This window comes from Lissotriton helveticus, chromosome 9 (genome assembly GCF_964261635.1).
Source record: "Lissotriton helveticus chromosome 9, aLisHel1.1, whole genome shotgun sequence".
Lineage (NCBI taxonomy): Eukaryota > Metazoa > Chordata > Amphibia > Caudata > Salamandridae > Lissotriton > Lissotriton helveticus.
The window spans coordinates 948,189,474-948,214,151 of record NC_136070.1 but is presented as its reverse complement, the minus strand read 5'-3'; the positions used below and the strand labels follow the sequence as shown (position 1 = coordinate 948,214,151).

Here is a 24,678-nt window from a genome sequence, read left to right as displayed (position 1 = left end):
GACTCAGGACACAGGCTGCAGGAACCAAATGAACAAGTTACTTAACTTTGGTAACGATATCTCTGTAAGAAACATAGGTCAGTTATAGATTCCTTACCTTAGAATTACCCCCAGGCGTCAGTCTGGATCTGGAAAGTTTTTCATCAGCAGTACCCCTGCGTGTCAGAAGGTGGCATCGGTCCACTTCGCGTCCGTCGTCGCGGTCACCGGGATGACATCACGGTAGCTACAAAGACGCCGCACTCGCGTGCTGGCGTCAGTTCTGTACATGACTTTCCACGTCAGAAGTGCTGAGCAATACAAGACACTGACCACTTGTGCACACAACTAGGGCCCTGAAAGGATGTCCTTAACCTTAGGAGTCAGTTTGCAAAACGGGGAGGATGGGTGGGGGTGTAAGGAATCTATAATTAACTTATGTTTCTTACAGATATATTGTTACTGAAGGTAAGTAACTTGTTCATCTGAAAGAAACAGTTAGTTATAGATTGCTTACCTTATAATAGATACCCCAGCAATACAAACCCCACAGGTGGGTCTGCGATCCAAGTTCACACCAGAAAGTCCTAGAGAACAGAACGGCCAAAGAAGCCGCCTCTCCGCACTTGGCTGTCCAGGCAGTAGTGTTTCGTAAACGTGTGCAGCGATGCCCATGTAGCTGCCTGACAGATGTCATTTAGGGGACTCCTCGTCCCAAAGCAGTAGTAGCTGCCATCGCCCTGGTGGAATCCCCACTGCAGGCTCCTTCTTAGCCAAAGAATAGCTGGCTTTGATGCATAGAACGACCCACCTGGGGATGGTGCATTTGTGCCTGGCCCAACCTTTCTTAGCGCCCACATAACCAACAAAGAGCTAGTCGTCCACCCGGAATTGTTTTGTGCAATCTAAGTAGAAAGAAAGCGCACACTTTGGATCCAGAGGGTGGAGCCTCTCTTCCTCTTTCGAAGGATGTGGAGGCGGAAAGAAAGTGGGCAAAGTGATGGTTTGGCCAGTGTGGAAAGAAGTAACCACCTTGGCAAGAAAGGAAGGTCTAGTTCTAAGGACGACCTTGTCCGGATGAACAGCTAGAAAGGGAGGCTTGGAAAGCAGGATAGAGCTTGTAGCTCACTCAACCTGGGTGCAGAGGTGATGGCCACCAGAAAAGCAGTTTTTAAAGTGAGAAGACGTAGAGGACAGTTATGTAGTGGCTTAAAGGGAGCGCACATAAGATATGTCAGACCCAAGTTCAAGTCCCACCGGGGTATTATGAAGGGAACAAGAGGAAAAAGCTGAGTAATGCCCTTAACAAATCTATTTACAACAGGGCACTTGAAAAGAGAAGGCTGATCAGGGAGCCTGAGAAAGGCTGAAATGGCCGAGAGGTAGCCCTTAATAGTGCCCAGAACAGAGCTGAGCTGGGCCAAAGAAAGGAGGAACAAGAGAACCTCAGAAAGAGGGGCAGAAAGGGATCCACAGCCTTTGCTGTGCACCATGCCACAAACGCATTCCATCTGCAGGCTTATACCATCTTAGTAGAGGGACAACTGGTTGCCATGATTACATCACCGTCTTCGGGAGGCACGTCAAATGACGACAACTGCCGCCGCTGAAGCTCCATGCAGGGAGGTGGAGACTGGACATGTTCGGTGGAGGACCGTCCCCTGCTGCTGTGACAGAAGAGGCAGTCTGATCGAAGGATCAATGGCCATGCTGAGCAGCTCGGGATACCAGACTCACCGTGCCCAATCCAGGGCCACAAGAATTACTTAGGCCGGGTTGCGCTTGATCTTCTTCAGCACTCTGGACAAAAGTGGAATAGGCGTATAGAAGACTGCAACTCCACTTGTGACGAAAAGCGTCGCCTAGCGAGTTGCGCCTTGGAAATTTCAACGTGCAGAATCGCTGACATTGCGCGTTCTATTCGGTGGCGAATAGATCTAACCAAGGCTCTCCCCACTGCTGAAAGAGACCTTGCACCTCCTCTGAGTGAAGACCACATTCGTGATCCATCATGCACCTGCGGCTGAGTTTGTATGCCCTGGCGTTCAGTGAACCTGCTAACTGTTGAACCACCAGAGATATGCCCTGATGTTCCAGCCATGTCCAGAGGCGGAGAGCCTATTGAGATAGGGTCCATGACCCCACCCCACCTTGTCTGTTGCAGTACCACATGGCGGTGGTGTTGTCTGTGAACACCTGTACTACTCTTCCCAGGACAGAGGGAAGGAAGGTTTTCAGTGCAAGAGGAATCAACCAAAGCTCCAGAAGGTTGATGTGGAGCCCGGACTCCACCGGAGACCAGAGGCCTTTGATCTCCGCCTCTCCCATGTGGCTGCCCCATCACAGAAGGGATGCGTCTGTCACCACTGTGTTTTCTGGTTGGGGAAGGGAGCGGGACCTGCCGTTGACCCACTCCTGGTTCGTGAGCCACCACTGCAATTGTCATGCAGTGCCCTGCGAGATCTGGACACAATTGGACAGATTCCCCTGATGCTGCGCCATATGGAACTTCAGGTCTCATTGCAGAGCCCGCATATGCCTCCTGGCATGATCGACCAGCAGAATGCAGGAGACCATGAGACCCAGCAGCCTCAGGGTCATCCAGACCAAAACCCGGGATAGGGGCTAAAAGATCGTAATCATAGCCCGAATACCCCAGACTCGCTGTTCGGGATGATAAACCCGAAACTGCGTTGTGTCCAGAACCGCTCCGATGAAGTGGAGCTTCTGAGAGGGGGTCAGGTGTGACTTGGGCATATTGATGGAGAACCCTAGCGCATGCAGGAGGTCAGCCATAGTCTGGAGGTGGGAAACGACAGCCTGGGGCGAACCCACCTTCAGCAGCCAGTCGGCGAGATAGGGGAAGACTGGAACCCTTGATCTGCGCAGATGAGCTGCGACCACAGACATTACTTTTGTGAACACCTGAGGGGCGCTGGTAAAGGCCAAAGGGGAGCACGGTAAACTTAAAGTGCTGTTGGTCTACCGTGCACTGCAGGGAATGCCGGTGGGCCGGCAGGACGGGGGAGTGAAAGTAAGCATCCTACAAGTCCAACGCTACCATCCAGTCTCCAGGGTCAAGGGCAGACAAGACCTGAGCGAGCGTCAACATCTTGAACTTCTCTTTCCGGAGGAAGCGGTTGATGTTCCAGAGATCCAAGATAGGACGCAGGCCTTTGTTCTTCTTGGGTACCAGAAAGTAGTGGGAATAGCAACCATAACCTACTTCTGGGACATGAACACGCTCGATGGCACCCTTGATCAAGAGTGCTGAAACTTTCTGTTGGAGAAGGGCCAGGTGCTCCTCCGATATGCAAGGGTACTGAGGTGGCATGGAGGGAGGGGTAGTCTCAAAGGGGAGGGAGTAGCCCCTTCGGACTATTTGCAAAACCTACCTGTCCGACGTGATGGTGCGCCAGTGGGGGAGGTGATGGCATAACGTGCCGCCCACTGGCGTTTGGTGGCCCATAAAGGTCGGACTAGGAAGGTTTTGAGGCTGCTGCAGAGGGGGCTGTGGTGGACTGGCCCACCCATTGGCCTCCAGAACCACATCGGTGGTTCCCATGTCCCTGGCCACGCTGGGGCTGAACAGCTTGCGCCAGCCTGTGGCCCTGGGTGGGACGTAGTGAGGCACCCCTTCCGTAGCCACAAAAGGGGCGAAAGGCAAACTGCACAGGGTGGGTGGTAGAGAGGCCCAAGGACCTGGCCGTAGCCTGAGAGTCCTTATAGCGCTCTAGTGCGTTGTCTTCCTTTTCGCCAAAAGGTGACAACCATCAAAGGGCATGTCCATATGTGTGGATTGGACATCCCTGGAAAAACCAGTCGAAAGCAACCAGGCGTAGCGTCGAAGGGCTACTGACATTGAATCGTCCTGCCAAGTGCGGCTGCGGTATCCAGCCCAAAGCGGATGGTAAATTTTGCTGTGTCTCTCCCCTTTGCAACTGCATGGGAGAGTATGGCCTGGGCCTCCGCCGGGCACTGAGGCAGCACCGGCACCACCGTATCTCACACAGAGTGGGTGTAACGGGCCAACTGACATGCAGTGTTTACCAACTGTAGTCCCAAGCTGGCGGAAGAAAACATTTTCTTCCCAAGGTGGTCCAGCTTTTTGGATTCCCTTTCTGGTGGTGCGGTAGGGAGAGCGCCTTTGGAAGTAGAGGCTTGGACCACCAAGCTCACAGGAGTGGGATGTTGGGAGAGGAAAGTGGGGTCACCCGGGGCCGGACGGTGGCATCGGGCAATCATCCTGTCCACAGGATCCCCTGTGTTGGGCCTGGACCGGGTGTCTAAAAGGATGTCCGTGGGGTGTTTATTAAATGGCAGCAAGAGCTCCGAAGAACTCACTGCCGGCTGAAAGACCTCTGTCGGGAGGTTAGTCCTGACTGCCACCGTAGGTAGCTCGAGGTGGAGAGCCTCGGCCGCCCTACCAACACCACTGCGTATGACGCTCCCTCCTCCGTAGCCACAGTAGGTAGAGACAACATGCCTAGGTCTGTGGAGGTATCCAGACCACTGGCATGCCCCAGTTCCTCTCTCCCGATCGTACTTCAACTGCTCTGTCGAAGGGTCACCAGACTCCTCCCAGTCTTCCTCACCCTCCTCAGGCTGCCAATTTGGCCATGGTGGAACACAGGGACAAAGGTTTCCATCAGCGCCGGACCCGGCGCCGCCATTCCGGCTCCGTGTCTACATCAGGGCGGATGCCGGGGTCGACGCCAGCTGGGGGCCAGTCATCGTCGGTAGCGGGCGTGGTGCAGGTGGAGGCGGCGCTGGTAAAGGCGTAATGAGGTCGACCTGCACTGACCCGGATCCAGGTCTGGATTCAAGGGGGCCTTGCAGTGTGGAGGGCGGAACTGCCGCCGTCGAAGGCCTAGGGCCCCCAGCTGAGTCCGCGGGGCCTGAAAGTGTGCTGGCGGAGTTGGGCTGCAAAAAGAGGGTATACATCGCTTCTTAAAATTGACAAAGCTGGGCAGGGGTCGCTCCCGGTCACGGGAAGGAAGGGAAGGGCGGAGTCGACCCTGAAGGCTCAAAACGCTGAGCCGTGGGAGGAGCACGATCCGCACCCTGCGTCAGCCGACGAACGAGGGGAAGTCGAAGAGCGACGATGCTTCTTCGACTTCTTCTTGTGCTTCGACTTACCTGACCCCGAGTGCGAAGACTTAGAAGAGGAGTGATGATGACTCCGCGATCGATCCTTCGATCTCCCACGCGACCGAGACCTTTGCGCGACGCTAAGCCGACTACTCCGCTTCCCACAAAGACTTCGGGCCATGGTTCGACAGTCGGAGCAGGACTTGGGGTCATGGTCGCGCTCCAGGCAGAAGAGGCACACACGGTGCGGATCCGTCACCGACAACAGTCGGGTACAGGAATGGCATGCCTTGAAACTGGGCATCCCTTGTGCACCAGGAGTCGATGTAACACTCAAAAATGAAGTCGACAAAGTCGCAAAAAACTCAGTCAAAAATTGACTGGGGGTACCACTCTCTCCAGGTCTGCGCTTGCTGGCGCGGAATTAGAAAGAACTGATGTCAGCGTGCGAGGGCAGTGTCTATGTAGCTACGCGACGTCATCCGGGCGATCAGGACGCCGATGACGGACGTGGCGTCGACCGCCACTACCTTCCGACGCGCAGGGGTACTACTGACCAAAAACTTTCCGTATCCTATCTGATGCCTGGAGGTAATTCTAAGGTAAGGAATCTATAACTAACTGTTTCTTTCAGATGGTTAGGACAAGAAAATGAAGAACTTCCTACAGGTGACACTTTTAGAAATGTGACTAAAAATCCAACTTTACCATTAAAGCGGATTTGGAGACAGGACATGACATTTCTACCTTTTCTCAAACAAAAGTTATCACTTATCAAAAGCAATAAGGTAACCCAATGCTATCCTATGGGAGGGGTAGGCTTCACAGTACTAAAAAACACATTTAGGCGTTTTTCACTACTAGGACATGTAAAACTTAAAAGTACATATCCAACGTTTTAGATACACTGCCCTATGGGCTGTTCAGGGCCTACCTCATCAGTAGTAACACAGGCCCCCGTGGTGCGGGGGGACCCAAGCTTCAGGGGGCCCCCTCAGCACAGCCCTTCGGCTGGAGAGCTCCTGATTGCATTGGTGGCTCCTTTATAGAGGGCAAAAGGGCGGCAACCCCCCCAATCCATCATGACCGAGGTGCTGGCTGCAGAGTCCGCAGCTGCTACTCTGGTTTCAACAGTAACAATATTATTTAGGGATCAGTCACGGCGCAGTGCTGCACCAATTAAATTTAAAAGCATTCACCGCCGAGTCTGTGTGCTGAACCACTACTAAGGAGACAATCAGCTTGGGGTAGGGAGTTTGTGATGCACACAATAGGCTGAGGCGTACGTCAGGTCAAGTCCTAATTGCCACCCACACGGCACGATGAGCAGCCAGTGAGGGAATAATATTTTGGCAATGGCCCAGTGATTCTAAACGTCCCGCGTTATGTTCACATTGCAGGGTGGGTCGGCTGTCCCAGATTAATACAGGTACTGTGTTCTATTTAAGTTTTCCGCCCTACCGTCCTCCAGGCACGTGTGCAGGGAGTACTGCTCTGTACATTCTCGACACTTGCTGACATTTGTTGTTCCACCTCTCTCTAGAACTTAGCACGGCACGCATGCAGTCTCTTTCTGCAGCTCAGGCTTGATCATGTGCCAGCCTGGCCCCAAAGCACCATCTGTCTGGATCCACTCTGCCCCTTAGAGAGTGGCTTGTGTGAATCTTTCCGTTAATGTAGAGTCACTCATGAGTTGCAAAATGATATTAACCTGTAACGCATGTATGGTGCCTGTCCTAAATGCCGAGGGAAGAGTCAATCTTTTCTTTGTGAATGTTCTTTATAATGAAACATGGTTTTATGAAATTCGACCCAAAAGGAATTTGAACATATGTATTGTGTATTTAAAAATGTTTCTATACTGTTACTATTTTTATACGTAATTAATGGTTTTATAATTCCTTGGTATAAAATTTGTAGTATGCTTTTATGGTTTTAAAATAAACTGAATAAAGTATTTTGACTGACTGACTGACTGAAACTGGCATGTTGTATGTCACCCTAGGAATGCCAATTTAGCTTTTGTGGTATATGCTAGTAATTCAGAGACTGTCAGTGCAAAGAACGGCATGTGTTCTACCTGAGCTTTAGTCAGCATTTGGCATCTGCTCTGCCTTATTCCTAATTCAAATGTGGGCGTGTGTTCAGGTGTTTTCCAGTACAGAAGATTTTGTTTATTGTACGCAGTGGTAGTAACTCATCGTTTGTCCACATTTTATTTTTGCAATTGTTTTCAAGTGCGGGGCATTATGACTAATATGACTGAAATGCTTGGTGAATGTGCCAATTTGGCAGTCATTGCAGGGTTGAAGGTTATCGGTGAAAGGCTTTTCAGATTTTCTGTGGGTGCCGGTGAACTTGCTGACTGGACTGGAAGGGTTTCAATCAACGACTCCGAGCGGGTGCTAGAGGCCGACATGAGGCCTTAGTGCAGTGCTATAGGAATGTACAGCAAGCAGGAGCACAGCCCGAAAGTCAGTGGGGCACCCGATGGAACAAGTTAAATCCATAACATTTGTGGCAGTGTTTAACAGCATTACACTTTTAACCCGTTTGCCACGGCCGCGATTTCACGGCAGTGCGGCACTTCCGCAAAACGGGCGGGGCCACGTCGAGCTTTGGACGTGCGCAGCACTACGAAGGTAGTGTGCTCGCGACGTCCAACGGCCGACGGCAGCACTTAAGGCAGCACTTAAGGGACTTGTAAAGTCACTGCAACGTTGCGCTCTAAGTGGCAAACATTCAGTATTCGTCATTAGTGTGCAGCGAACAAATTTAAATGAAGCCTGAGTGTATTATAGTGTAATGCTGATAGGGGCAGCAAACTCCATTGTGGGGCTCTGCTTCCACCTGCTTCATTAATGGAGGGGTGGGCAACAATCTATGAGGCAAGTTGGTTTGTATTGAAAATAAATGCTAGCCACCAGAGTGGCACTGTAAGACCGTAACGTGCACCCATTGTTTTCAGCATTTCTGCCAGTGAGCTCACTGGCCCATCTGCCCAAGAACATTGGCCAAAGATACTCTCTACCTCAGTCTGGCACTGCAAGGAGAACTTACTTGTGGTGGCACAGGTGAGTCCACAACAGGGTACTCAATGAAGATGACTGCAACGAGAGCAATGTCTGTTAGTTTGGGGGAGGGGTCAAGATTCTTTTTGAACTTCATTGCTCAAAGGGGTCTGATTTGTATCATTTATGTCTTTCCCTGCACTTCATTGCTTGTTTTTTACTTGCGAGAAAGTGTCACTGGAACAAGATCAGCGTTTAGTTTAGTAAGTTTTCACAAAAGAGCACGAACCACCTTTATTTGCAAAACTGTGTTTTATGATGATTAGCTCTGAGCTACTGCTTTTTACTAGGTAATGCCTTCAATTTCTGGTGCTTTGCAGCAGTTTTAAGATTTTATTCGTTTCTCGTAGCTCAAATATGTGCAATTTCTTATATTTATAAGTTTCCCTCACCTTCATTGCTTGATTTTGCTCGCGTGAAAGTGTCACTCATAGTTGCTGAATGTCACTCATAATTACACTGAAATTATGAAAATGTCACACATAAGCAATCTGAAACCTTGCCAGCTATGCTTACTCTGCACCTAATTGTTATGATATTACAGCTTTTACATGAAAGAAACAACCTTACCGATCTTTTGTTTGCATATGAAAGCTGTAATATCACCCTTCACCAGAAGAGGGCTCCCTGGGGCTGTATTGCGCATGTGTCAGGCATGGGCTGTTCCAGCCCGTCCTTTCACAGATGCAATACATGTCTGGGGACATGCTGTACTAACCTCAGACAGTGCAAAATGTCAGAAAATGGTGAATTGGGGCTTGTCCCTCAAGCGCCCGTATGACCCATCAGAAGACACGATAATAGAAAAGGACAGCCTTCCGTCCTATCTGAGCTTCTGATTGGTCATAAGAGTGTGAGCCTCATTCTGGTGCACTTTTAGGTTTCGCCTCGCGGAAAGCTGCGCAGCAGACTTTCGCGCAAGGCGAAAACTTTTGAGAAGAGTATGTGGCTTGGTCACCGCCTCTCACTTCCATTGGCTAGCTCCATAAATGGAGGCTAGCCATTGAAAGTGAGATCTGTCCGTCACGGTCCGAGGCGATTCAGGGGCGTTCCGGCGATGTTTTTCTCATCCTGCCCCTTTTCGCACGTCATGCGGCTGTGGGCGTGTTTTTTCTTTTTTTTCTCCCGTGATGTTTTCGTCTTTTTGGAAGTGCATTTAGCCGGAGTGGTCGGCGAGATTTACGTTGCCAGGAAGAAGTTGTTATTTCCAATCAGGTAAGCAGCATTTTGTTTATACTTTTGCTCCGTGTTGTGAATGTTTGTGTCTCCCCTTTGTGTGTCTCGTTGCTGTCGTGTTCAAGATAAAGGTAAGTGCGACACACTTCCGATATGCCCTGTGTTTGTGCGTGTATCCTGTCTCGTCTATCCCATCTCATGTTGTCTGTTTGTTTGTTTTACGTTTTTGTTTGTTTCGTTGCTGTCGTCTCTACATGTCCCGTGTTGTGAATGTTTCCGATCAGGTAAGCAGCATTTTGTTTATACTTTTGCTCCGTGTTCTGAATATTTGTGTTTGCACAGTATGCTTTATTTTGCTCAGCTAATGTTTTTTTGTCTCTTTTCCAGGTTTAACATGGCCTGTGTCGTCTGCATGCAGTGGTGTGCACCGCTGTGCACGAAGTGCTTCCGACGGTAGGTATGCTGCTGTTTTTGGATGTTAGAGGTAAGCCATCTGTTTTATTTTGCTCAGCGAATGTTTTTTTGTCTCTTTTCCAGGTTTAACATGGCCCGTGTCGTCTGCGTGCAGTGGTGTGCACAGCTGTGCACGAAGTGGTTCGGACAGTAGGTATGGTGCTGTTTTTGGATGTTAGAGGTAAGCCATCTGCTTTATTTTGCTCAGCTAATGTTTATTGGTCTCTTTTCCAGGTTTAACATGGCCCGTGTCGTCTGCGTGCAGTGGTGTGCACCGCTGTGCACGAAGTGGTTCCGACGGTAGGTATGCTGCTGTTTTTGGATGCTAGAGGTAAGCCATCTGCTTTATTTTGCTCAGCTAATGTTTTTCTGTCTCTTTTCCAGGTTTAACATGGCCCGTGTCGTCTGTGTGCAGTGGTGTGCACCGCTGTGCACGAAGTGGTTCCGACGGTAGGGATGCTGCTGTTTTTGGATGTTAGAGGTAAGCCATCTGTTTTATTTTGCTCAGCTAATGTTTTTCTGTCTCTTTTCCAGGTTTAACATGGCCCGTGTCGTCTGCGTGCAGTGGTGTGCACCGCTGTGCACGAAGTGGTTCCGACGGTAGGTATGCTGCTGTTTTTGGATGTTAGAGGTAAGCCATCTGTTTTATTTTGCTCAGCTAATGTTTTTTTGTCTCTTTTCCAGGTTTAACATGGCCCGTGTCATCTGCGTGGAGTGGTGTGCACCGCTGTGCACGAAGTGCTTCCGACGGTAGGTATGCTGCTGTTTTTCGATGTTAGAGGTAAGCCATCTGCTTTATTTTGCTCAGCTAATGTTTTTTTGTCTCTTTTCCAGGTTTAACATGGCCCGTGTCGTCTGCGTGCAGTGGTGTGCACCACTGTGCACGAAGTGCTTCCGACAATAGGTATGCTGCTGCTTTTGGATGTTAGAGGTAAGCCATCTGCTTTATTTTGCTCAGCTAATGTTGTTTTTGTCTCTTTTCGAGGTCCAACATGGCCCGTGTCGTCTGCGTGCAGTGGTGTGCACCGCTGTGCACGAAGTGGTTCCGACGGTAGGTATGCTGCTGTTTTTGAATGTTAGAGGTAAGCCATCTGCTTTATTTTGCTCAGCTAATGTTGTTTTGTCTCTTTTCCAGGTTTAACATGGCCCGTGTCGTATGCGTGCAGTGGTGTCCACAGCTGTGCACGAAGTGGTTCCTGACAGGTAAGTGCTATATTTATATATTGTTAGGGAATGTGTTTGTGTTTTGTTACATCATATTGGGTCTAGTTTTTCCTTTGTTTGGCTTAAATAGCTAGTAGTTTCCTTAAAAAATATAACTAATGTTTTTGTAATTGACGCTTTTTTAACGAAAGTGCTTTTGATGTATTTTAGGTCCAATTTTCTTCGGGAAACTTCTAGAATTCCCCGTCCGTGATGCAGCGAAATTCAGGTAAGTGCTATATTTATATATTGTTATCTTAACCAGAGCTGGTGATGCTGTTTGAACTAAGTCACTGTTGTTGGTGAGATGTCGCTACGCACTGCGGCCTGGGTTTTATGTAGTCTCGTTGAAAGAGAAAGCAGAAAGATTTGAGTGAAATCTCTCTACTTTGTTTGTGCTTTATGAGTATATACGTCCACTATTTTTAGATTCAGACGTAAATCACTGCAGTGCAGCGTCTTTGCTTTTGAGCATGTGGACTGTAGTAGGTGGTTGGGCCCCTTGCGATAGAATATCTTGCATCTTTTGGAAAGATCAGTACTTGCTAAAGTCCAGTCAACTTGCCGGTAATCACCCAGCTATTGGCATTGTAAATGACAATGCCATTTATTTATTTATTTTCAAAACCAACACATAAATAAAAACTTTGTCATTTACAATGCCAATAGCTCAAACTTTTCAAAAGGCGAAACCATTGCATTGTAAATGCTTGTTACTGAATGTGGTCAGTTGGGAGTCGTGATTCGTGATGTGCAAGTCAAGGACTGCCTCGGGGAAGTTTCACCTTATGTGTATGTCTGAGAGCAAAATTGTATCAGCATACATTTAAAAGATGGCCATCGTGGCAATGCTACCTGCATCGCTTCCCCTCGCCCCTTCACCCATGAGGCCAAAGACAGAGCAGAATATTAAACTTTATTCGAACCCAGAGATGGCAATATAATACTACATATTTTACCCATAATGGATTTTTAATATTTGCCTAATTTGGTGCAGTTAGCATGCAATCTGGGCTTCTTTCAAACTTGGAAATGTTAATTGGAAACAGCAAGTGAAATAATAGACTGTACAATTTGATTATCTATTGTAAAAAGAAAGAGAGCATTAATTCATTACACAATTACAAATACAAGGTTTTAGGGAAAACATGCTTTATATCTTGTGAAAAAGCACATTATCTCTTTAAAGGAAGATATGTTTGAAGCTACTGCCAGCAAGGTGGAGCTAGCAATGAACCCAATAAGTAAGTGTAGGTTTTGATTGACTTTCTTGAATAAAACTCAGATTAAACTGAACGTTTTTAATATGCCACTGCAAAGTTAATGGGTGGGTGTGTGTGCGCTGATTTGGGATTGGCAGATTTTTCCTTATGACAAAAACCCTGTGTAAGTGATTTAAGTTATGGGTGGTCTCTTGGTGGGTCCTTCACAGTTGGATTTTGTGTCCCGCAACACACCACCTAACCTAACCTCGCCAGGGTTGACTGTTGGTGAACCTCAAATGAATGGCACAGCAATTATCTTTTCTAGGGTTTTAGTGGGTGGGTGTGTATTTGCCTAATCGCTCTGATGTGTGCATGCTTGGACAACCAATTTGGTGCACCTGTTCTGTTTTCTTCAATGCAGGATTGCTCTGTGTTCTGTAATTTGCTCGCGGTTGACTCAGCCTAATCCTCAAAAAAGGAAAGTACACTGACAATAAGTACAAAACAAATTCACTTTAATGAAATAAACATCTTTTTTTAAAGAGGTTTGTTACTTTGCACTCAAAGCGTGACATATCTTAATTATTTATTACGCTAGATAATGCCATATGCAGCATACAATTGACAAAAAAATTAAAGAGGCACAGAAAGAAATATTTTCAAACTGTCTGCGACTTCTTGCACCTCCTCCTGGGCAAAATTGCTTTAAATTTTTATTTTGTGCTAATGTAACCTTAACACAGCACTCTCCGGTGCACACCAGTAGTCCTTCCAACTACATAGTTCCTTTGAAACAAAAAAATGCATCTTACAGAAAGTGCTGTGATCAAGTGAAAAACAAAAACGAAATTTCGGGGCCAAACGGTTGCACCACATAAGCTTATTGATTCAAAATCATTTAACACTGGATTATCTGTTTCCCAGAGTCCTTCATAGTTGGTGATAAAGTATTCATTTTGTCTGGTGAGAGCCTATCCGGCTTGACTTCCACACGAAATGACAGCTTCTTCCAGTGATTTATGTTATGTTAATAAAAAACTCATATCATGCTGTTTTGCCATTGCTATGGCTCCCAGCACTCGCTTAGGGGTTTGAGCAAAGGTGAAACATAAGTCTTTCCAGTTCTACACATCTTCATCAGTAGGAATGGAGAAGCTGGTGCATTAAACAGCGTAGAATGACTTTCAATTTCTGCAATTAACCAATAACTGATCTTGCATTAGCCGCCTAACCTTTCTTGGCATGGATGTTGGGGGCTTTGTGGTGCATGTGCTATTAGGGCTACTAGCCAAAGAAGAACTTCTTGCGAATGGATGAACACAGATTCTAACAAGTGTGTCGGGACTGATGTGGACAAATTGAACCCCCGTTGTAACGCGCGTTCATCTCCTGAAGATCCCTTACAATCATATGTGGGCTCCTTTATATGATACCTTTGTGACAGCTTGCGAACCCATTTATAAGAAGCCGGATACCTCTCAATGGGTGAGGTGATCATCGACTACGATTAACTGCTATTTCAGACCCCCTCATTTAAGCACAGCGTCTTGAACTGTGTCAGAACAAGACTGAGTGCATAAGTGGAGAGACTAATTACATCAGAACCCCCTCGGCCTCGCAGCCTCATTAAGATTTTCAGGAACCAGATTCATGTGACGGATTACTTCCCATCCCTGATTACGTTCCCTAGATAAAGATTCACTGCCCCCCTTCCGCGTCCTTGTCCTGATGAAGACCCTCTAGCAAGGTTTCATTCCACACCTGCATCATTTTGGGTCGAAACGTTGACAGTCCCGTTCACCTTCAGCCTTTCTCCTGATGTATCATTTGTGATTTCCCTAGGCATGATATTGCTTGAATTAATCTATGTACGGTGATTATTTAGCTTCTCAATTAATTATCATTTCTGGTTTATTGAGGTCATAGTGACCACTGTTTCCCTTACTCATCTCAGTACCCTCACCATCCTAACACTACCCTTCCCTTTCCTTTTGTTTAGGGGCACTAAATGTGATAATTTATGGATGTATTTTGTGAATATTTTTCTATGATACACGTTGTGAATAAAAATAATGTTGTTTATATTTTCTCAATTTTTTTTTTAGTTATGGTTTATTCTCTCTACTATTCCCAGGACATAGCGGGCAGAGGCCGCGGAGCAGCGCATGCATGCTGCCCCTCTCTGGTTCTCGCTGCACCGAAGCTCTACCCTTAAATGTACCAGGCCAAAATTGTTGTAGTTACATTGTCACTTTGGCGAGACAGCGTAGAGCGCAATGCACTACTCCAGTGCATGATAGGTACAAACTCAAATACCAGCACCTACCTTTCATATAATGACTTAATTTATTTCAAGGTGAAGGGTGCACTATTTCTGACAAATACAAAATATCAGTTAACCTTGACTCCTGGAAATGAGTGTACAGCTATTGAGTGATTTGCTGGCAGTCTCCCAGATGTTTATGGTGAATGTCCATTTTCCAAGGGACTGTCGATCCAGCTCACACAGCAAGTTCACACCAGCCTTTCTAAGCTTCAAGGATGCAGTCCACATGCAGAGCTCCCTTCCTCCCCTCATCCCAGCAAACTCGTCCACCTCCGAATCCCGGCAGGGCCGACTAAGCTGTTAATCCTTTGGGGGTCGATATCATGAGGGCCATATCACAAGATGAATACAAATATCACGAGGTGAATAAACTTATCATGAGATGAATACAAATATCATGTGAATAAATATGAGATGCACGACGTGAGGTACTATGAGATGAATAAAAATGAACTTTTTAAAGTGCAAATTTGTAACTAAGTTTGGGTTTAGAGGGGGGCTCTGGTAAAGCTTTGAGGTTGGGCAATAGATGCCGTCCAGTGGTTAATAGGACTCAACTTTTGGGAGCATCAGGAACACATCAGAAGAATCGCACTTGCTTCACCTGGTGGGGAGGGAGTAGGACTTCGACATGCATGAAGGACCCTTAGTTTCATCTGCCCCCACTGTGCCACTTTTTGATAGGCTGGCCAGGTCATCAAGTGCTTCCAGTGCTGGCCACGGCCGGCACCTCTGTGTGATGAAAGGATACTGAAGCTTGGAAGACTGTGGCATCAGTGAATCTTTAAGGTCTGGGTTCAGCTATCAAAGAGTCCTATTGCTTACAAAATACCCATGATTTAGTCGACCTTTCTAACTACTGGCTTTGGGTCCACCCTTCCAACTACTGGCTTTGGGACCGCCTTTTCAACTACTGGCTTTGGGTCCACCCATTCAGATACTGGCTTTGGGTCCACCCATTAAACTACTTGCTTTGGGTCCACTCTTTCAACTACTGGCTTTGGGTCCACCCATTCAACTACTGGCTTTGGGTCCACCCATTCAACAACTTGCTTTGGGTCCACTCTTTCAACTACTGGCTTTGGGTCCACCCATTCAACTACTGGCTTTGGGTCCACCCATTCAACTACTGGCTTTGGGTCCACCCATTCAGATACTGGCTTTGCGTCCACCCATTCAACTACTTGATTTGGGTCCACTCTTTCAATTACTGGCTTTGGATCCACTCTTTCAACTACTGGCTTTGGGTCCACCCATTCAGATACTAGCTTTGGGTCCACCCATTCAACTACTAGCTTTGGGTCCACTCTTTCAATTACTGGCTTTGGGTCCACCCATTCAGATACTGGATTTGGGTCCACCCCTTCAACTACTTGCTTTGGGTCCACTCTTTCAACTACTGGCTTTGGGTCCACCCATTCAACTGCTTGCTTTGGGTCCACTCTTTCAACTACTGGCTTTGGGTCCACCCATTCAACTGCTTGCTTTGGGTCCACTCTTTCAACTACTGGCTTTGGGTCCACCCATTCAACTACTTGCTTTGGGTCCACTCTTTCAACTACTGGCTTTGGGTCCACCCATTCAACGACTTGCTTTGGGTTCACTCTTTCAACTACTGGCTTTGGGTCCACCCATTCAACTACTTGCTTTGGGTCCACTCTTTCAACTACTGGCTTTGGGTCCACCCATTCAACTACTGGCTTTGGGTCCACCCATTCAACTACTGGTTTTCTTTCTCAATCACGTCTTTTCTCAGCCCAGAGAATTACTCATCTCTCATCTAATGCTACAGGCTGTTTACGTGTATCTATCTACCTTCGCTAGAAAGCTTAAATGGAATTCCATGAGGGACTACTTTACAACTATTGCTCTCTCTGTCACTCCTGCTGGCTTGCTCCTCTGTGTTTTGACCTGGTATGCTAAGGCTACTAGTGTAAGTGCATTAAACCCAGGCCTATTGGCTATTTCAGTGATTGATTCACAGGTCATCTAGTCTTTGTGAACATGGTTGATTGTTCAATTGTTCAGAACATGTTTTGGCTCTTAGGGCCAAGCGAGACCTGTGGCTTGCACCCCAACGTCCCGCATGAACTTGATGGCTTGTCCACCTCCACAATCCATTGAGAAATTGATGTTCCGCCATTTTATTAAGTTAAAGTAGGACAAGAGTGTATTCCTGCTTATAGTGTTCGCCAGCATGCAATTCTGACTCGCTCCTCTAGCTGTGCACGGAGGGAATCTGGCACAAGTTTAACCTCTGTGACATGTCTTAGATTCCACTTTCATATAAAGGCTGGCGCTGGATCCCCCGACCAGCAGTTCTACTGTTCAGATACATTATATCCTCCAACCAAATAACTTTTCTTCAGTTTGCAGCCTCTAAACTTGTCATGGTTGAAGGCAAGCAGAAGCTTTTTTTGACAGTCTTTCCAAGTCCCCTGTGGCTTCTAACAGGGTAGCGTGTGTGTTTCTCCTGCCTAGACCTGTTCCATATCTACAGGGTTCCTCTCGAAGGCGAGATTGACCTCATTTTGTTAGAACTTGTGAGGAGCAAAAAAGAGACATATAATATATGCTACAATTCTACTTGAGAGTGTGGAAGTAATATTGAAGAGTATTTGGGGTTTTGTTCAAATCTTCACTGACTTCATGGGTCTCCCATGGCCTGTTCAGTTAACTGATGGTGAGAAATGTTTCTGCAACTCTCACACGCTCAAATAGCTTGTTTTACGGCTGCAAAGTCTAGGTCTGGGATCCACAAACCCTGAATTTACACTCAGAAAGCCATTTACACATACATATTATTGACCACAGGGAGGATGCCTTGACAATATTGGGGAAAAAATCGCAAACAAATGAATTTGAGGGCATTCACAGTCTTATTTACAACTGAGTCCAACAGTGAAAGTGGCCGAAGATTTGCTCCTTTGGCAGGAGTAAAATAAATGTGCAGGGTGGGCGTGGGAAGGGGGAACTCCCAAAATTGTTGGAGATACAGTGGAAGGGGTTTTATCAGAGTGTGAAAAATATTTTGGAAAAATGACTATTGTACAAATGCAAAGGTATTTTTGCATGTGCAACAGTACACTTTGTAGAGCTGTACATGCAGAAAAATATTCTCGTGAACGGAGGTAGGCATTCACAAGCGTTTTCCCGGATTACCAATGGAAATCTGAAACAAACATAGGTTTGAAGCCATTGTGAAAAAGCAAGCTTCTCTGTTTAAGAAAGTTTTTGCACAAAGGACATACTGATTTAAAAAAGCAATTCTTTTCCGACCTGGCTGCCTGGAGAGATTCAAAGGTTTTTAATTTGAGAGCACATTTTAATAGACCAAGTAGCAGTCCTGCTATGGCATTTAAAAATATTTAGGTGTCAAATTACACACCAGAGAGCTAAAGTCACTCACCACAGCCACGCATATGCGGCGTTTGAGGTCTAATGCATACAAATGTGTCTATATGGCTGTGCACCAACTACATCTGTCTTTATGCCCGAGTGATAAAAAATGAATAAGTAACAAAGAGAGACATCACAGCGCTTACCATGGTGTGTCAGTGCTGCACAAGACGCTTCCTGAACCTCTGCAGCCGGGCTGTGTGAAGTCTGTATGGAGGACAGAGCACTCCTCACCCCCTCTAGTGTCACCGACCCCGCGGGCAGGCCTCTTAGCACTAACCTTTCTTCCACATTCAGTATCAAGACCGCAAGGAACTTTCCTCAACAACATACACTGAATAACTGAATACACAAGGGGAAGTTCTTTTATGCTACTGCAAACTTTCATTTCTGTGTTCTATGAACAAAGCCTAAGTTGTCCCATTAACGGGAAGTGCTCTTGCATTCTTTAACAAACAAGCACTGAAAACACTGATTGGTTTAGCTTTTGGTTTTTGAAGTAGCTTGCTCTTAGTATACAGAGAAACTATGAAAGAAAACATTTTGTCTGAGCCAGAAGAGCGTATCTGTAGATTGTTTATACATCAGAGGGGTGATATTACAGAGAGGTAAGGAGCATCATCATACAATTTTAACCAGCAGTTAGTGTGCGCCTGCCCGAGGCCACGCAGTGGCCATAGAGAGGGCGGGCCACTAGTCTCGGAGGGCTGTCCCGCCCCCAGCAGGATGTTCAGCTTCTCCTCCTCACTGGTTGGAGGAGGCGGCTGGCGGTGATTCTCGTCCGGGGTGGCGGGGAGGGGCCTCCATGGGTACTTAAGTTCCAGTACCCCGTTGGAGGGCCTCTTTGCCGCCCCGGACGCCGTCGCGAGCTCTTCGGGACACTCTTCTTCGTCGGGACTTCGACGGTGATCGGCCTGCATGGGAAAGTTCGTATGGCCAGGGGGTGAGGCGATTCCCGGTCCCCTTTTGGGCTGGCTGTGCTTTCCCTTCCATCCTCCAGTCCCGGGGCGCTCTTTGTTCGAGTAGGGCCCTGAGCCGGCGCTCGCCTATTTCCCTCGGGTTGGGTTTGCTGAGTTCTCCGGAGATCCGCGGGTGAATCCCACCTCCCCTCCCCGCCTCTTCCTGCTGGTGTTAGCGCGGCGAGCATTCTTGAATTTGCTCGTAGGGTCGTGGTGCGGGGGATACTGTTGCATTCCCGTTTTCAATCGCTCATGTCAGTTTATGTCGCTTTTGGAAAATGTCCAGTGTGCGGGGCGGCTGGGTACGATTTGTTACAAAGATATATGGTGGCGAGGTCGGTGTTCGGTCCACGTGGGCCTTGGACCCGACGAGCAGTTCATGCGGGGCTGATGTGGAGTTACAGTTCATACCAAATTTGTGCTGTTTGTTGTACTGCATTGCCATTTATTTAATTGCAACATGTTTGAATTGTACGTATTTTCCTGTTATTGCTGTGCTGCGAGGCTTGGTTCTGGCAAGAGGGGTTCAGGTCTGGCCTGCGGTGGGTTTGCACGTGGGTACACACCTTTTTCACTGCTTCTGAGTGGAGGTTCGATCGGATTGCAGTGGACGAACGTTTAGAGGTCCTTGGCAGCCAGTTGATGATATGGTAGGTTTTCAGAGGATCTGTGAGCGTGGCTTTCGTTGTATTGCCCGCCTTACATGCGGTTCGCAAAAGTGACCCCTGAGGTTATTCCACGTGGCTAATTTTACGTACATACTTTAGTGGGTGATCCCGTGAGTTAGGCCCCAGTGCGAGCGTGATTCATCAAGTGTGCGCCTCTATCTGTCGCTGTGCGCAGGTGGAACGGAATAGTTCGGTGGACACGGCGGGGCGAGTGGGGGGTAGAGTACAGGTGGTAGCCGTTTGGTCTTTCGATGCATCAGCCAATGCTTGCGCCAGTGCCACGAAGGGGTCCCCCCCCCCCACTAAGGATTTTAGTTCTTCCAGGTAGCCCAAGTGTTTTAATTTAAGCTCCTGTCCCATGTCGAGCACGGAGGGCGGACGCGAGCCTCGTGCGACAACCTTTGTTTTGCATACTGTGCGCGAGATGAGGGGTGCATTCAGGCATGTGCCTCGGGGCCACGGAACTGAGGTATTTATTCTGTTGCGCGAGCTTCGCGGGTCTCACGACGCTCAATTGTGAGCACCGTTTATTTTAAAGTGTGGCTGTGCATACTTCAAGGCTATGAATGAGCCTTACAAGCGCAATTTGTATAGTGCGATTGATGTGTTGACTTCGGTTATTAGATAACTGCGCGAGGGTGCAGCCCACCACGCGTGTGCATGTATGGTGCGACCGTAATGTCGAGGGGAACACAGTATCATTGGGCCTAGTATCTCGAGGATCAATACTATCGTTAGCATGCCAACGCTTCTTTGCATCTGCAGTGTTGGGGTGTATGGTGCGTTCACCCTGGGCAACATGCTCGGTAATTTCAGCATATTATCGCTTGTTATTGATGTCATGTGTGTAGTATCAGGTCGCTAAGCTTGTGCGTGGCTGCAGTGTAGGTAAAGGGCAGCTCTATCACGCCAGGCGTAGATGGGAGGCCGCTGACCTATTTCTAAGACCTCGTGGGAGCAAAGCCGCAGCGGGTTCGTCTCGGTTTGGTGGCCACTTGTTGGGTTTAAATCCTCCCTCATGTCTGAACATTGCGAGGTGATATGCCTGGTATGTGGCGTAAGGATTGCTCAAAGCGCCAATTTTAGGGTGGCGTGTCCGGTGTCTTTTGCGGCGTACGCCTGGGTTGGACAGTTTGGCAATGGGTCGTGGGGGTCGGTGTGGGGGCACGATGCGCTACTCCAGGTCCCACGTTGTGGAGTAAGCTAACATATATTGTCTTATTTCCTCCCGCTGCAGGCCCGATTCACATGCCGCCCCCTGCCGGACTTTCTTTTCGTGTTCCTAGGTGCTGTATTATGTCCCACAGCTTCAGACAATTGGCGAGGTTTGTATCAGCGAAGCGTGGGGGGCCAGCTCAAGATGGAGTCGGGTGGGCGAGTGATCATGTGGAAGGTTTGAGGCCTTACGTTGGCCGGGGTGAGATTCTTGGTTACAAGTTACAGTTGCCTGGGCACGGCATATACTGTGCTATCTTTTCTGAACGTACTCCCCAGGGTAGCTGGCCGGGTAGCATGCCATGAAAGTCTGCGCATATGTCGAGTACAGCTCCGCCCACTGCTCGTTTATTTGCTCATCTCTTGTGAGGGGTGGTTTAATTTCTAGCGAGGCGTGACCCTCCTAATGTTTGCAAGCGTTTTGAGTAATAAGGTATGATGCTACTCCTTTTGTTCAGCTTGGTGTAAGTGCATGGTTGCCTAGTGCTGTCGAATAAAGAGCGCAGTTGAGGGTGCCATGCTACCACAAAAAGAATTATCGCAGAGCTAGTCAACGATCGCTCCTTGGGTATTGTGAAACCTGTGTTGACCTGATTCCATTTGTAACCGTGTGTCCCAGAAACTAAGTCGTTGAAATTATTTCTGCCTGTACCACCTGTGTATTCTTCGGGGTGAGCAGTACATTGCGTCACTTACTTTCCCGACTAATTTTGTCTCGTCCAAAGTTATTGTGTGGTCATAAGAAGTTAGGTTTTCGACCAAGCTACGAGCTAAGTTTTAGCACCCTCCCCTTTAGTTACGTGTTGCATATGTAAGGGTGGTTCCTGTCATAATCACACAGTCTCAGGAGATAGAACGGCTGGCAGCGCTGATGTAGGATAAGTTAGACATGACAGTAAAACCTGCATACGGACGAGATAGATGGACTAGCTGGTGAAGCTTAGTTATTTATAAAGGTATAGTGAGTGACAAGGGATTTGAAAACTGCCTCCAAGTTCCATTAAAAAAGCAGACATGCTATGCAGGGCTCCTGCTGAACTCCAAAATAGCTCTATATCGCCATCTTTTGGCTTCCTGCCGGATAGTATAAAACCTGGTCAAAGGGGAGTTTAATTCAATAGAATAGTGCGATTTAGAAGCGTAAATGATGCTATTTCTGCTCCTTTCACATCACAAGATACCAACACTTATGTAGATCCAAATGTGATACCTTGTAGTAGATTCGCTTTCATCCACTGTTCTTGCATGTGGGGTCTATTCTTTGGGTCCTACTAGGTTTCTGGGGATCTGGCGTCGAGATTCGAGTATAGGAATGCGCTGCATTAATTAGACTGTGTTACCTGATACCGGAGGGAAAAGTTTCTTCAGCGTGCCTATGCGAGGTGTCACCTTCACTAAGAAGGCTTTGTTGCCACCCTCCCTTCCATTATCGCTGCAATATGCAAGGTAGTGTGCCCCCCCCCCTTTTACTTGATATCACCGTCATCAAAGACTACGTCTGCTCCATAGGTTGGGCTTGAAAGCTTAGCGGGCTGAGTACTGCAGGCAGGCGGCCTAAGTATCTGTAGTGCCTACATATGATATACTTTTATCTCTATAGGGCCAATACAGTTCTACTTTCTGCCTTCGGCGCAACGAGCATCTAAGTTGGGCCATAGTAGAACTGCAACACTGGCGTAAAGTGTTTTCATTATATTCTGTGTAAACCTAAAGTCCCTATCTGGTGTATGTTGCACGAGGTGGTGATTAGTAGAAGTAGTCACAACGGTGGCGCCTACTTTTGCTTTTGCTCATTTTTCATAACAAGATCCAAATCGCACGATGGGGCCCTCGACAGGGCCCAGGTAATTGCATGCAATGTCTTGTGGTTAGGTCCCCTCCCCCCCCCGAAGCTAGTGTTGTTCGGTCCAGCTGTGTAGTCTAGACCGCTGTTGCCACCCCATTCATGTGTAAGCCTGAGAGTCGGCTGGCGGACGGATTACTGACAGGTTACAGATTGTCATCTTGTAAAGACTGCTTTGAGCTTGAGTACTAAAGTTCTCCGACAACATAAAGTAAATAAAGCAGCAAATCCGTGGGATGAAAGTGGAGCGTTGGGACCTTTTTGCCCTGGCAATTACAATGGAGATTAAGCCAATTTCTGTATGGAATGTTTTACCAGGTTTTATTCGGTGCCATTCCGGTGGATCGCTTGTATAGGGTTCTAAGAGCCAATTTGGGTATGAAGGAGTATTCAAATGACAAATCATAGAAATATGCAGAAGCAAAGTTGAGTGAATTTCATCTAAATCACCAAGGGGCAGATATACCTTCCATTTGAGTGCCATGCGTGATAACTACTATCATACCTGACACCACTATTTCATAGTAAGTGAGTAGTAAAGCAGCAATGTGATATTGGTATCATTGCCAAAAACAGGTTAGTTCGACTGTTTGAACAGATGTAAATAGAACACAACAGTGCAATCAGTGTGCCAAAGGTGTTAATATTCAGTCACGCTTTACGCATTTGGCGTCTTTGAGGTCGGTCCTAATACGTTAGAGCAGGCACCCCACGGAAGGTCTCGGCCTTGTGTGCTAGGGGGGCCCAGAGCCGCGTTGTGACTCTATATGGCTGTGTGGAACTTTTCTTGGCCCCTGCAGTAGTAGTAGTACGTCCGGTATGCAGTCGGCAGCGTTTCTCATTCCACATTTAGTGGAGTATAGTTTGCATCCAATGCTTGAGCCTGAACTGCCAATAATACCTATAGACGTGGGCCCTTAGTAGACTCTCAATTAAGAGTGCTCCAGAAGTGAAGTTACAGCTGCTTTGAAACTCGGAATGTCACCGGCAAGCGATACTAATTAAACATTGCGCACTGAATTACCCCTCTGTACTTGGCCGAAGTCTAGTTGCACAAGCGTACATATAGCGCAATTTAACAGTTGAAGTTGTTATCTGTGCCTCAGCAGAAGTTTGACGAGACTGGGTGTAGTCTGCTGAGGCTTTGTGTGTAGGTGTGTGGCTGATTTCAGTGGCTGCGCTGGTTCTCCCATCCCATAGTTAGGAGCGCTAGCAGCAGGGGAGGTCGCTGTATCCCACGGTCTCTTCTCTGGGTATGATCCGCGTACCTGGTAGAGCCTGCACTATTGCTGTAGGGGGATTTGTCCCGGGGGTATATGCTGATTAGTGGCTAAGGGGCTTGTTTAGGCAGGCGTGCCTGCCTACAGATAAACTATCTTAGAGGTAGCATGGCCAAGCGTCATGATGCAGGGCGGGATCTTAAGGGTGCACTCAGTCTTAGGCCCAGCATTCGCTTGTTGGTGGTCCTAAGTTTTCCTCTCTGACCAAGCTATCTTGGAGGTAGCATGTCCGAGCTGCCTCCAGTCCTCATCTCAAGAGGGCAGGTGTGGCCCTCCTTTAAGTCCTGTCAATCCTGTATTGACATATGTAGGTATTACCCAAGTTATAATATAATGTGTATTGTCCCCCTTGTCCCTGCGCTTTCTCGAAGTTTAGCAGCTCTAGCGTTCTTCGTGAGCGCACTTTCACCATGTTTTGCGATGAGCGGCGTTTCACCAGTAGTGGCAACTTAGCTGGGTATACTGGAGGGGGCCTGTGGTGAAGGATGGGGTTGAGTTTCAGGGCATGTGCTGTAATGCCTATGGTTCAATAGCCTAAGTTGCCTTCAGTCTACAGCCCACGGTTGGGGTTGAGTTTCGGGGCATGGGCGGCAAGGCCTATTGTTCTATAGCCTAAGTGGCCTTCTGTCAACAACCCGTGGGGCATGTGTTGCCAGCTGTTACGCCAATCCTGTATTGGCATATGTATGACATCACCCGAATTGTATAGGATAAGTGGTACTGACCCCTTCATTGTCCCGGTGCTCTTGAGCATTGCTGCACAGGCGTTCATCGTAAGCACACTTTCTCCATGTTTGGAGGAGGATGGCA

General features: G+C 47.7%; 1 protein-coding gene across 1 annotated transcript in view; it reads right to left on the bottom strand.

Moving 5' to 3' along the window:
• LOC144782061 (toll-like receptor 7) overlaps window positions 1-18,184 on the bottom strand; it is a 32,787-nt gene extending 14,603 nt beyond the window's left edge. The window contains 1 exon segment of the mRNA XM_078661203.1: window positions 18,050-18,184. Coding sequence (XP_078517329.1) covers window positions 18,050-18,052 — 3 coding nt within the window. The 5' untranslated portion in view covers window positions 18,053-18,184.
• Between the last annotated feature and the right edge of the window lie 6,494 nt (window positions 18,185-24,678).